This window comes from Semicossyphus pulcher, unplaced genomic scaffold (genome assembly GCF_022749685.1).
Source record: "Semicossyphus pulcher isolate SPU_LCO1_2020_fin unplaced genomic scaffold, fSemPul1.0.p SCAF_24, whole genome shotgun sequence".
Taxonomy (NCBI): domain Eukaryota; kingdom Metazoa; phylum Chordata; class Actinopteri; order Labriformes; family Labridae; genus Semicossyphus; species Semicossyphus pulcher.
Genome location: NW_027211698.1, coordinates 5455316 through 5468645, shown reverse-complemented (window position 1 = coordinate 5468645; position 13330 = coordinate 5455316). Strand labels below are relative to the sequence as shown.

The following is a 13330-nucleotide window of genomic DNA, read 5'->3' as shown; positions in this document are numbered from 1 at the left end:
CTTTTGAAGAAAGTGAAAAAGGTCATAGTATATAGCATGACAAAAAGGGTTTAAAAAGTGATAGCGTCATAGCATGTCGAAAAAAATCATACTGTACTGTAACTTTATAATTTTTTTCGACATGATGTACTATGACTTTTTTATCACTTTTGTCGACATGCTATGCTATGACTTTTGAAGAAAGTGAAAAAAAAGTCATAGTACATCATGTCGAAAAAAATCATACTGTACTATGACTTTTTTTACACCTTTTAATCCCTTTTTGTGATGCTATATTATGACTTTATCACTTTTTACAACATGCTTTACTATGACTTTTTTCACTTTCTTCAAAAGTCATAGTATAGCATGTCGAAAAAAATCATACTGTACTATGACTAATTTTTTTCGACATGCTGTACTATGACTTTTTTTACACCTTTTAATCCCTTTTTGTCATGCTATATTATGACTTTATCACTTTTTACAACATGCTGTACTATGACTTTTGAAGAAAGTGAAAAAGATCATATAATATAGCATGACAAAAAGGGTTTAAAAAGTGACAAAAAGTCGTACTACAGCATGTCGAAAAAAGTCATAGTACAGCATGTTGTAAAAAGTGATAGCGTCATAGCATGTCGTAAAAAATCATACTGTACTATGACTTTGTAATTTTTTTCGACATGCTGTACTATGACTTTTATTGACATGCTGTACTATGACTTTAGAATAAAGTGAAAAAGGTCATAGTATAGCATGTCGAAAAAAGTGATACAAAAGTCATACTATAGGATGTTGTAAAAAGTGATATGCATAATATAGCATGACAAAAGGGGATTAAAAAGTATAAAAAAAGGTCATAGTATAGCATGTCGAAAAAAATCATACTGTACTATGACTAATTTTTTTCGACATGCTGTACTATGACCTTTTTCACTTTCTTCAAAAGTCATAGTATAGCATGTTGTAAAAAGTCATTGTTTGACTTACTGTATAATATGACATGCTATACTATGACTTGCTTTATGACTGATCCTTTCATACATACCAACATCGCTTCAATTTATCCTCATTCATTTCCTTTTCGCTGTCAATCAGTCGTTGGTTTTTTTTCCGGCCCTGGCTGCAAATGAAAAAAAATAAAATTATTTTAAGCGTGCTGAATTATATCCAATTAATTCAGTTATATGCTTTAAACACATATTTAGCTTTTTGTCTTTTTATTTCAAGATGCATTTTCTAAGTATTCCACATATTAATTGTTTGAATAGCACTCCGATGACTCCCATAGGTCACTGTGAAAAATAAGACGAGGCATGAATCTAAACCTCACCGTGCGCAGGTCTGAGACAGAATGAACACCTGTGATGTTGCCGCCGTCTTACAGAAACAGGTGTCAGTGTTGTAACACAGTCTGACCTCTGCTTCTGTCAGACTCTAAGAGGATTATTAAAATCTGAACGTGTCATGTTGAAGAGAATGTGCTCAGCAAACTGTCAGTCAAGACAATATCAGGTGTGAAAATTTGGTACATGTGGAGAAATTCTGTAATTTAGTTTCTGATAATGCAGACAGGAAGGGTACAAGTAGAAGCAGCTATAGTGATTGTTGGGTGAAGAGATGCAGACAACAGGAAGTCTTGTTTGATGTCATCAAGGTGGAAAACTTCTTTACCTGTATGCGCTGTGCTGAGGAAAACTCTTGCAGTATTCCAGCAGGACTCGAGTCACGGCTCGGCTCCATGTTCTGGAGGGCGGAAGCTGCAAAATAGAAAATAAATCAGATGAATAAAATAAACAATAACTCCCTGTTTGTCTCTTCTTCAGGGTGACACTCCTAAGAACCGGGCTGAGAAGGCTCAGGACGCTGAGCTGGCAGCGTACCTGGAGAACCGACAGCACTACCAGATGATCCAGAGAGAGGACCAGGAAACGGCCGTCTGAAACCGCCTCAACTTTTTATTAACTCAAACGAAGACGCTGCTGCTGCTCGTCTTCCTCATCGCCATGAGACTGACTGCAGCTCGCTAAGGGCGGTGTGACGGGAGGACTGGTCAGATCCCAGTTTACTGCAAGTAAAGAGGGCAGACGAAGAGAAGCTGTGCCAAATCTGAACTCATTTAAAGTGATAGAGGGGTTTTTTTAATCGTGGAAACGATGGTTTGAATGCTAAGCTAATGAAAGAGTCAGATTGTCTGTGTTAAGTCATTCCTTTTCATTTTGAGTAGCTCTGTGAGAAAAAGTGTCGGAGAAATCAAGAAAACAGAGGCATTTTTGGGGAGTGAACTTCTTCCTAAAGATTTCATATCAAACAATTCCTGGAACTCCACCGACTCCAAGAGGGATGATCTACCTTTAGTTATAAATGACGCCATGTTTTTGGAGGGTTTTGTTGTCTTAGTTTCAGAAAGTGAATAAAGTGTGCACACTCGTTGGATCTCAGGAAATTTTGTACAGCCGTGGAGCAAATTCTAAAACCTTTACAGTTACAGCCTGTTCTCACACTCAACTAGGTGTGTCCTGAATCTAGGTACGACATCTCTGAATGCTGTCTTCTAGCTTTGTTCTGATGTGCCAGTGAAGTTCGGTGATGTAGTATAAAGAGCGTGGGAGTAGGATACAAACTCAAGACTTTAAAGAAGATAAGGTTGTGGTTCCCATGCAAAAAAATCAAGTTTAAATTATTATAAAAAGTGACATTTTTCAAGATACTCAACATTTATTACTAATGTCTAATACTTATGTAATGTAAGTGCTTGTGCTTAGTAACAAACATAAAGGAGACTGAGGTTCACGTGTAACCAAGAGTCAATGAAGTTGAGTAGTTACATTAGTAACATAATATCTTTAAAGCTTAGTTACGTAGCTAACTCGTGTACCTACCGTAAAGCTCAGTGTATAAGAGTTTTTAATGTGCCGCTCATATTCTGAATTTTACGGTACATTAGCTACGTAGTTATTTTCGCCCCATGAATCTTTTTCTGTAAACTAACCAGGTTTTGGTGCCTAAACCGAACCACACTTGCTTATTTATCATTGCTAACACCTTATTTTGAAAGTCCAGTGGAAGTTAACTATACTTACTTTAACTATAAACATTATTTAGCCTTAAAAGAAACATCTTCAAAGCACGCCTCATCAGACACAAAACCCTGATCCCCTGTACAAACAAAAGAATAAGCTAGAGGGCAGCATCCAGAATTAATGAAGCACCTTTTATAAAAAGCTACAACAACAGTTTCCTCGGGTTGAGATTCTGAGATATTTTCTATGTGCAGTGTCGACATGTTGGCCTGACGATGGACCAAAGTACTGAAAACAAGGCGCGTTAAAGAAAGAGACCAAAGTGCTGGACGGACCAACAGAGACGATTTCACTGAGCTTAAATTCTGTACCATGTCGTGAACCTGCTTTAATTGTTGGACAACTTTTGGATGTTTTTTTCCTCGCCAATACAACTTGATCAGAATATTATATCATTTTGTTTTATATCAACATATTTCAGACTTTTATGTTGGAGAATAATAAAGAATCTGATTGTTGGTGCCTGTTCTGAAGGTTTAAACGTCTGAGCATCCAAAATGTTTCAATCACAACACGAGATTATGATAAAATGCTATTTAAATATTTTGTCGGCAGGATTTCACTTTATTATATTGTGTTTTCAAAACTGACCAAATCTTAACGTGATTCTTGTGAGACTGTGGGGTTTCTGTTCCAGTGCAGTAATGTCAAATTAGAGAATGTTTAGATTCTTTTATATTAAGATTGTTTTGTTAAATTTAAGGAAAATCAAGTCATATTTGATTGTATTTACTTGTTTTTTTTTTCCATTAAAGATTTTATTTAACAAATTATTTCAGCGCTAAATGCTAACAAACCGTTTTCTCTGGACTGACGGATAACGTTTGAAACTGTAACATAAACGAGCTGTTGAGGGGAAATTACAGAAAAAACATTAAACCAAAAAGTCCCATCAGATCTCTGTCTTCATTTACTACATCTCTCTGTAGCTGAGTTAGAGATTCAGTGTGAGAAACAGAAGAAACACAGCGGAATATACGGCTGGAGTAAAGCGAGGCAAAGGCTGCATGCACGCAATGCATCCTGGGACATGTAGGCGCTGCCAGAAAAGGCTGCTCGAGCAGAAGAACTCAGCCTTCTCCTTTTAATAAAGCAGCAGTGAGAGTTTATTGCTTCAACCACAACATTTACGATCAACAATGAATTTAAATCAACTTTAAAATCAGCTGAAAAAGCTCTTTAGTTTGTAGTTTCAAAGGATTAAAGTTGCAAGAGTTTATAAAAGGCACAACTAAATGCACATTTACACACACGTTAAACAATTGTTTTTAGAAACGTTGCTACATTATGATTTTCACTTGCTAACTGCAGGTCAAACGCAGGTTAAATAGTGATGAAAAAGTGCACCAAATAATTCAGACTCCAATCAAAACAGAGTTTCTGCAGCTCCTATCTTTGATGAAGGAGGAAGTAAGCTGAGACTTCGGTCGGATCAAGAAACGGTTTCCAAACTGAATGATGCAGCAGAGCACATCTTCACAACACCTAACAGTTACGTTAAATATTTGGTGTGGCTTTCTGTTTCCAGATTTCAAGCAGGGTATCAATTACTTTCTTTAAAAAGTGCCAAGAGACTGAACCTTATTTTCCTCTCAGACGTGTAAAACTGGGAGTTTAAATGTGTTAAAATCATTTACATCAGAAGTTTTAATAAATGTTTCATTTAACTTTTTTGTTGCTCAGTTTGACTCCTAAATGCCGTCTGTTAAAACAGTTACACTGTGCTTTATAAAGATTAAACAGGCTACATATGTTATTAATAAAATGTAGTAATTAAACAATATTCTGACAGGTGAACTGAGGTAAGCTCTGTCTGACTGTCTGCAGCATGACTGGAAGATTCTCTGGCAGACCGAAATGTTCCCGAACAAATCACTTGATCCGAACAAACGTCAGACACAGACACGCTTTCTGCTGCAAAGTCTGAACACCGAGTCAACAGATGAAAAATCCTTTCTCTGTCAGGAACAACAGGAGACAATAAGAGTGGAAACACCTACACAACACAAACACATCATCTGCCCTCACAGTTCCTCATGCTTCATGTAAACAGACGCACAACTAAGATATTTATTCACATGAAAACACGGTAACCTTGGCTTTGTACGCCCAGTGGAGAACCAGTCCTTTACGTGACCTGAAACATGAAGCTGTTTTCATGTGTGAGAGGTCAGAGCGCTGCACGCAGGCTGCAGGTTTTATGTGTTTCTGCTCAGACAGAACGTCTCTGAGACCGATGATGTTTTCTGAGTTTTCACAGTCAGACGTTTGAGTTTAAAAAAGGAATATCTTAAAAACTTCCAAATCAAAAGTCCGGCGGGGTTTGAATAAGAACTTTCAGACTTCTGCTCTGAACTCGGAGCCAATTTGCAGATTCGGAGATGCAAACTAAAACACACTGTTTGATGAAGAACGCTGGACAGGAAGTGAAGAAAACATTTACAGTCAAAGTTGAGGGAAATGTTTCTGCACAGTTCAGAGGCTCTGAGGATTCTGTGTGAGCTGTGTACAGGTCATTATGAGAGTGTAACGGCACGGCGGCTGCAGAAAGGGGTGGCAACAATGAACTGTGTTTGTGTGTTCAGATGACTTATAGCTTCTTTTCAGCTCTAGAGGTTTTCATGCAACTTAACGGTTATTTAGACGCCTGCAGCTTTGGGTTTTTTCTGAGGTTTGTCTTAAAGAGCAGACGAAATCTTCAGTATTACATTTAAATAATACATGTTATTAAAGTTTTGGCAACTCAGCGTTCCAGCGCAAAATCTGTCCGACGTTTGGAGTTCAGACGGCGTATTTATTCCATCTTGAAGTGCTAACTTTAGCCTCACGGTTAGCCCGACATTTTTCCACATTTATTTTTATGTACTTATTTCTTTCATGTTTATTTAAGGGGCCCGACTAAACAGGAACGTTCTGCAAACTGTTCTTAATGCTAAATGTCCTTTAAACTGACCTGCAGGCTCTAATGTAAAACAGTACAGTAACCCGGGTCCAACTGCAGAAGACGAACAAACTCAACGTGTGCGTCAGCTTTTGTTTTAGTCTAAAAATGTGTTTACATTAATAATCCAACCAGTGTTAATTAATTGACAGCAAACAGGAGGCGTCTCTGCTCTGAATCTCTGCACGTGTTTGTAACAGTTAGAGGAGAAAGTAAAAAGATCGTTCAGTCTGATATTAAAGATTTAAAGCTCAGATCAGAGCGTGTCTCTGCCGCTCATGTTTTTATGATCACAACGTCAGCTGAAAACACAAACTGTTTCTGTTTGTGATTGTTCCCTGTGAGAGGCTTCGTGTTTCTTTTAGCAACTGACACTAAAATAATACTTTACCTGTTTGAGAAAATTATTTAGTTTGAATCAATTTCAGGGCAGAGATGTTCCAAACGAATCTGGTCGGATTACGGCTATCGGAAAAAGGATTCTGAAATCAGATCTGATCAATCCTCCAGTTTGAGTAGGAGTGGGAAAACTTTGATCCAAACATCCGGATGATCCTGACCCCAGCAGAGGGAGGAGTCAGGCTGGATTACAGGATCTAAATGTCATAAGTGATAAAGTAGATAAAGAAGACATTAAGGTTGTAAAAAATCAAGGATTTATCCCCATAAAATAATCCACCCACCAGCATCGAAATAAAACATTAAATGTTTAATTTAAAGCAGCTGAGAGGAACTATTTTGTGTGGATTTTGGCGCCCCCTGTGGACAAAGTGTGTAGTCCTCTGATAATTGTGATTTGGTAAACTTTAAAAATCTGTATCTAAATCTAGTTTTACTTTGAAAAACCAGGACAAGAGGAAGTTAGATTAGCTGATACAGATGAAACTTTTGGAACCGCTGGGCTCCGGGTCGATTGCTCTGGGTTCAGTTGTAAAGAGAGAAACAGCAACAACCTTTAATCTGTATTATTGTGTGACTGCTTTTTATAAAGACAGAAATATCACATCCTAAATGATCCTCCAGCGCAGCAGCTTCCACAGCTTAAACCTGCTTTAGCTCCTTTCAGAGTAAATTGTTGTTTAGACGGTTCGTTTGAGCGCGATCAATCCGACTGCATCTATAAGTCGCTCCTGTATTTACTCTTTGCAACAAAACTCGTCCATGAAGGCAGATAATTCAATATAAAACATATACAGGCGTCGTCCTGTCATACATCTGGCATTTACATTGGCATTTGGAGAGGAATCAATGCAAGAAGAACGCAGCAGCTGAGGCCACGTATTCCCAGAGAACAATACAGGCCTCATTAAGTCCACTGAAAACACGACGGAGAGAGAGGTCGATACGTTTGAGCTGGAAGCGGCCGTTCAAATATCATCCTGATTGGACGGCGGCAGATACAGCCGCTTGTCCGGATCAATAACAGATCTCTCTGTATTGTTGTCCAGCGGTATTTAAAGTGATTCTTCTAGAAACGAGGAGTCCTCAGAGCTGAGCAGGGAGGATGAAGAGCACTCACAGGGAATATAAGATCATGCTCAGATATGATGAAGGCCAACGTGGGATCCACCACTTACACAAACACAGGAGCATGTAGAAGAAGTGCAGCTACATAAACTTCTATACGGCCTCATTTATAACTTAAGTCTTCAAAAACAAACTAACAAACTAAAAAGTACAAATAAATAAGACGACTGTAATTTGAGGAAACTGTAATCTAAGGCTTTTATTTTGAAACCTGGATCCTGAACCTTCCTGTTTAGCTTCTGTTTAAGAGGTAAATCCCTGAACTTTAACTGTCCGCCATGTTGTCTGTATTTGCTCCTCCCTGCTTTGCTTTCTGTTTGTAGTCCGAGTAGTATTGACCAATCACGTATCAGCAGGCTTCAGTGTATGCAGGAACAACAGTCCATGTGGAGAGCAGAGGAGGAGGAGCTTAATCCCCCATAATGCCATCAGCGTCATCTGACAACGATTTAGCTTCTCATTAATCTCTATAAACAGATGTGTGCAGCACGTTCAGCTAACAGTCTGCTTGACGCTCAGCGTTTAGATCTCCCGACTCCCCTGAACGCATCGTAAATGATGGCTCCGCCCTCTGTCTCATGTTAAAGTAGTTTTCTTCTCCTCTTGACGACAGACCTGACAAAGCTTCATGTTGACTTGTTCCTAATCTGAATCACGATGTAAGCCAGAGTGCAGCCTCTGTGTAACTTACTGTTTGCAGTGAAACTGAGACGCAGCACAAACTCCGGGCACGCTTGAAAAGTCGTCCGTACCTCCCCGAGGATATCGTTATTTATCTAACAATTTCTGAGCTGAATGTCTGAGTTCAGCAGCAACTTTTAGTCTTTGGATGTTTTCTGCTCCTGATCGTCGGAGAAGCTCGCAGGACTGTAAATCTTTAATAACAGATGATTAAATGAAAAAACTCCTGAAAGTTTCCTCTGATGCAGCGTGTCTGTTTCAACTTACAGATATCTGAATATTGCTGCGATCACTTCTTCAAATAAAGGTTTAATAAGCAGGATAATGTGCGGTGCGTTCACAGCAGCAGATACAATAACTGAGGAGAGCAGAAACATGTGGATCAATGGAGCGTAATCTCATTCAGACTGTGACTCGCTGTGTTGAATGCACATTTGACACAGTTTGCCTATGTATAAAGGACATCAGAGCCGGAGCGAGCTGCTCTCGGCTTCAGTGAGAGACGAGGAGACGTGATGTTTGCTGCTGTGGAATCTGTATTCATTCTCCGGCTGACGTGTGAGCGCCGAGTCCTCATGAATAATGAAGCGTCAGTGCAGAGGTTATTTCAGCGTCTTTGATCAGGAGGGCGACGCTCTGCCAACTGCTCTTACGCTCATTTACAAAGCTTCATCACGCGGTGAGATCTGCAGCGCTGCAGGAGAACATCTACAGGAAGAGCAAATACTTCATCTGTCAGCTTAAATACAACGCTCGTCCGGGTTATGTGTGCATCCAGTTTGAGTTTACACATTTCTAATCATAACATTTCCTTATCTGTACTTTATGTCCTTCTTCTACAGACGTATCTCATAGCGTTCCTTCTCCATGCATTGTTTACAGTCCAATCAGCAGCTTGAGAAGCGACCGTGTGTTCAGATCAGTACATACAGTGCAGCCTGCTGATACGCGATTGGTCAATACTACTCGGACTACAGACGGAAACCAGAACACTTCTCATGCCAGTCTGGTCCTGCAGGTACAGATTCTACAACCTTAAGTAGAGTCTGAAAATAGGGTTCACATAGAACATGAAGCAAGGGGTGAGTTAGGGCGGGGCTACCTGTGATTGACAGGTCGCTACCACAGGAACCTGTCAACCAGGATGGAGACATATCAATGAATACCAACCCTTTTGTTTAAAAGGTAACAAACTTCAAAAATGTGGAAATCCACACGTTCTGCAAAACGTATTATGAACATTGACAACTTGTGCATGATGAGTAAAGTAACCATGACAACAGCTTTAACTTACTTATCTCCACAGGCTAGCAAACAGCGTCTCAACAGTACACACTGCCTACCAAGGCACACAGCAGCCCAGCGACACACACACAATCTTTGACACACTTTTTAACTAATAAGTAGGTAAATGCATGAAAAGGAAATAAACGTGCAGAATGCGAACCTTTGCATGAAAAGAAGAGGAAGTAAAGCTACAGGAAGTGCAGCACGAGCAGTTTGTGCAATAAAAGCTTTTTCAGGAACGTGTCCCAACGTAACATGATGCACGATAGACGTGTTCACAACTTAAAGAACAGAGAAGACGTGCTTGTAGGAATGCAACTGCACCACCTTCAAAATAAAAGCCTGCTTCAATCCATAGGAAACTCTCTCCAAATGTACAATGGCGTTCATAACAGCATCACACTGCTACATCAGCACCAAACACACCACTGCCACAGCTGGTTTAAGCAGGAAACAAGAAAATAAGACACTGTACCCGGAAGCAGACGAATCAGACAGCAGGATTTAAGCGAATAAAAAACTTTTACTCACCGAAAACACGTCGAGAAGAGCAGTCAGGAGACAGGAAACAACATCCAGCAGGAAGGAGGCTGAAGGTGAGTCAGGAATCAGCTGGAAGGGATCAGAAAACCCAGGAAGACAAACATTAAAACACTGCTGGACATGGAGGACAGAGACGTACAGGCACAGGCAGGTAACGAGGGACAGGTGGAACCAATCAGGGGCGGGACAGGAAGCGACGCTCCATTATTTAGGGGGGAAAACTGAGTAACAAAATAAAACAGGAACTAAGAATACACGAACAATGAAAGAAAGCTGATTTGTGCAACAGATCATTACTAACAATATCTACATATTCAGACAGGTTGGCCTCTAGTGGAGGGAGTTACTACTGCAGGAGAGGAGGCAGAAGTCAGGTGACGTAAAGAGAGCGATGAAGTCTGTTTGTGGAGGGTTTTTTCGTGTGGTGGATCAGCCACACAAACACAAACTATTTCTCCTGTGTTGAACTGAAAGTCAACTTTGATTCTTGTAAGTTTTGTTTGTAATATCACTCAACACACTGTAGCGTAAATGGGTAGCAAGATTAATAACTAATAACTAATTAATAGCAAAAGGATTTAGGCTCATGATCAACAGGAGAAGAGAGTGAGAGGAAGTTGCTTGGAGCTTTATAACCTTGGGACCAGAGGGGTGTGGTCTCTGTGGTCCCTCTCTAGCCACACCCATGAGGAGAAGGCTCTGAGAGTGAGATTATTTCTTTTAAAGCATTAAAATCAATATTGCCTACTTCACATATTTAATTCTTCCATATTTAAAAGTCTGTCAACTACAGAACGACACCAAACACTTGATATTAATTGTTGAATAAAACCTGTTGAAAAGGGATTCAATGAACTAAACAATTAAACAACAAGGTTGATGGCAACATCCATTATGACGACAGATAGTATATACATGTACACGTCTGCATATGCACAGGTAAACCTTTCTGCACATCACATGAATGGATCAAATGATCTCACGTGTCCACATGTGGTCTTCCTTTGTTAGCAGACAGACATGAGGAGGAGGTGTGATCAGGATGAGGAGAACTACAGTTTCAGATTCACATTAAAACAATTTTCACAGTATTAAAATATGTTAGCTCAGCATAACATTACTTTAAGGAGAATCAGTCACTTTAGTCCTTATATTCTCTGCAGAAAGGATGTGTCTGCTTGTGAGTTATCTTCTCTGGAATGTGAGAAGGGTCGTAAACTTGGGGGATGGTTGGTACCTACATTGACCATTTGTAGCAGCACTCTTCTACAGACTCTGCATGTGTCTGTTCCAATGATCAGAACACTTTGTAAAAAGATGCTGAATTAAGGTCAAGGCGATTCACGCTACAACACCAGGACCTTATACAGGTAGTGTTGGTGCCTACACCTAAACAAACTGCAACAGTTTCACGTGTTTAAAGTTGGGGGAGGAAACTTTTTAAAGTATTTAACCAGAGAAATTCTGTAGCTAATACTTACTAATACTAAAACACCAGAACGTACACTGCATCCTAACTTTAAATGCAAGACGAGTCCAAGAGCCAATATTTCCATCACTACCTGTAGGCAACTTTCCATCCTCTCTCTCTCCCTGATTGGACGGACTTTTTACACGAGTTCGACAGCCTCAATGCCTCAACATCTTCTTTTATGCATTTGATTTCCTGAGTGCTGTCTAGACACAAAAACAAAGAAAACAAATAACTCTTCGAACCCAAGCTTTAAAATAGTATTCTCAGACGCCTCTGTTTCGGTGTCTTTGGTGACACCTGTGGTGAAAAGCTGTAACTGCAGGTGTGTTTTGGACCTCAGTCTTCGGCCCATAGATAAACTTGTTTTTTAACCGTGCGTTCGCATGTACAACCGTCTGCGTCATGGATGTAATTGTTCACATACTTGTCTTTGCACTACGCGTGTTACTGGAGGATACCTCTAGAGGGCGCACCAGAGAGCTCAGGCTGTATGCAGCTACTGTATGTGCGGGATGTAAACAACAGACATGGAGACACTGTCAGACGTCTCTCCAACATGTTCCTCAGTGCACGGGCGTAACGGTCCCGGACTTGTTTCCATTTAGTTTTGCAGGTTGCCACGACGACTTCTAAAACAGAACTTATCTGTCTGCAGCTGTTTGACATGCGTGTTCGTCTCTGTGCGGCGGCAACGACACATCGTACAGATGTGGATAATTGTGGACTTCGTCGATCAGCTTGTCTCGAGAACTTTCTGCCATTGCTGTCCCTGCTGCTGTGTTGACCCTCTCACACCCCCTCTGCCTCGACACTGCCCCTACTTGTTCATGTGCAGACTGCAGCTCGCATTCACATCGCGTTTATTTCTGAGGACGTGCGCAGCCGACACAGCTATCATACGCTTGCAAACGAGTAGTAAAAAGCAAGAATATCTCTGACCTAACAAACAGCATCCTTGCAGGCAGTTTTGTTGTCTTGATTTCAATGTCAAACCTGTTTCTATTTCTTTGCAGTTCCACGTTTCATTGATTTCGTCAGTAGAAATCAATCTGCACCTTGTTTGTTCGGCCATATTGGCGTACCGGCCACTGGAAGCTGCTTGTGATTTCTTCCCACAAATATCAACTCTGCACTCAGCTTGTAAAACCAAACGATTCTGCAAACACCACGGCTCACGTCAATACTCGATCACCAGTTACCAGTCATTTCTTTCTACTGAAAATCTTCAAAATAAAAGCGTGGACTTCCTGTACAAATGTATAGGTATGAGGACGTGTTGCCTCCCCTGCTGTGGCTGGAACAAACAACATATGTGGTCGTACATATTGAAGACTTGTTTTGAAAGAGTCTGAAGACAACATGAGTTTGTGGAGCTCTGACCTGAAACAAACTCCCATCATGCCTCTTGGCCTGTTTAAATACCATCAAAGCCTCCCTGACACATTACAGCTCCCGAGCTGTTATTTTCTCGGCTGTTATTCTGCTGTTTTCTGTCTTTGCTCTCCCTTGATGTAGATCGACTCCAAATTATGGGTATAAGATGAAAGCAGAGGCGTGCATCGATTCAGTCTTGTGTGATAAGACAGAAAACAGAGCGATCAAAGACACAACAAAAGCCGGAGAGGGATTCTCCTCGCTGTGGATCAAGGAGAGATTTCAGCGTCTGCTGATGTGGATCTGTAAATCGACACAGGGTGAAGCTGTAGATGTGTTTGGTGAAGGTTTTACCAGAGTCTGACCTGCGGCACATGAGTCAGTGTGTGTGTGTGTGTGTGTGTGTGTGTGTGTGTGTTTGAGGGCGCGGGGTGAACG

At 40.5% G+C, this 13330-nt stretch overlaps 1 protein-coding gene across 1 annotated transcript in view; it reads left to right on the top strand.

Moving 5' to 3' along the window:
* dgkza (diacylglycerol kinase, zeta a) overlaps window positions 1–3960 on the top strand; it is a 76830-nt gene extending 72870 nt beyond the window's left edge. The window contains exon 36 of the mRNA XM_069675646.1: window positions 1809–3960. Coding sequence (XP_069531747.1) covers window positions 1809–1925 — 117 coding nt within the window. The 3' untranslated portion in view covers window positions 1926–3960. The remainder of the gene's footprint in view (window positions 1–1808) is intronic.
* Window positions 3961–13330: the final 9370 nt, after the last annotated feature.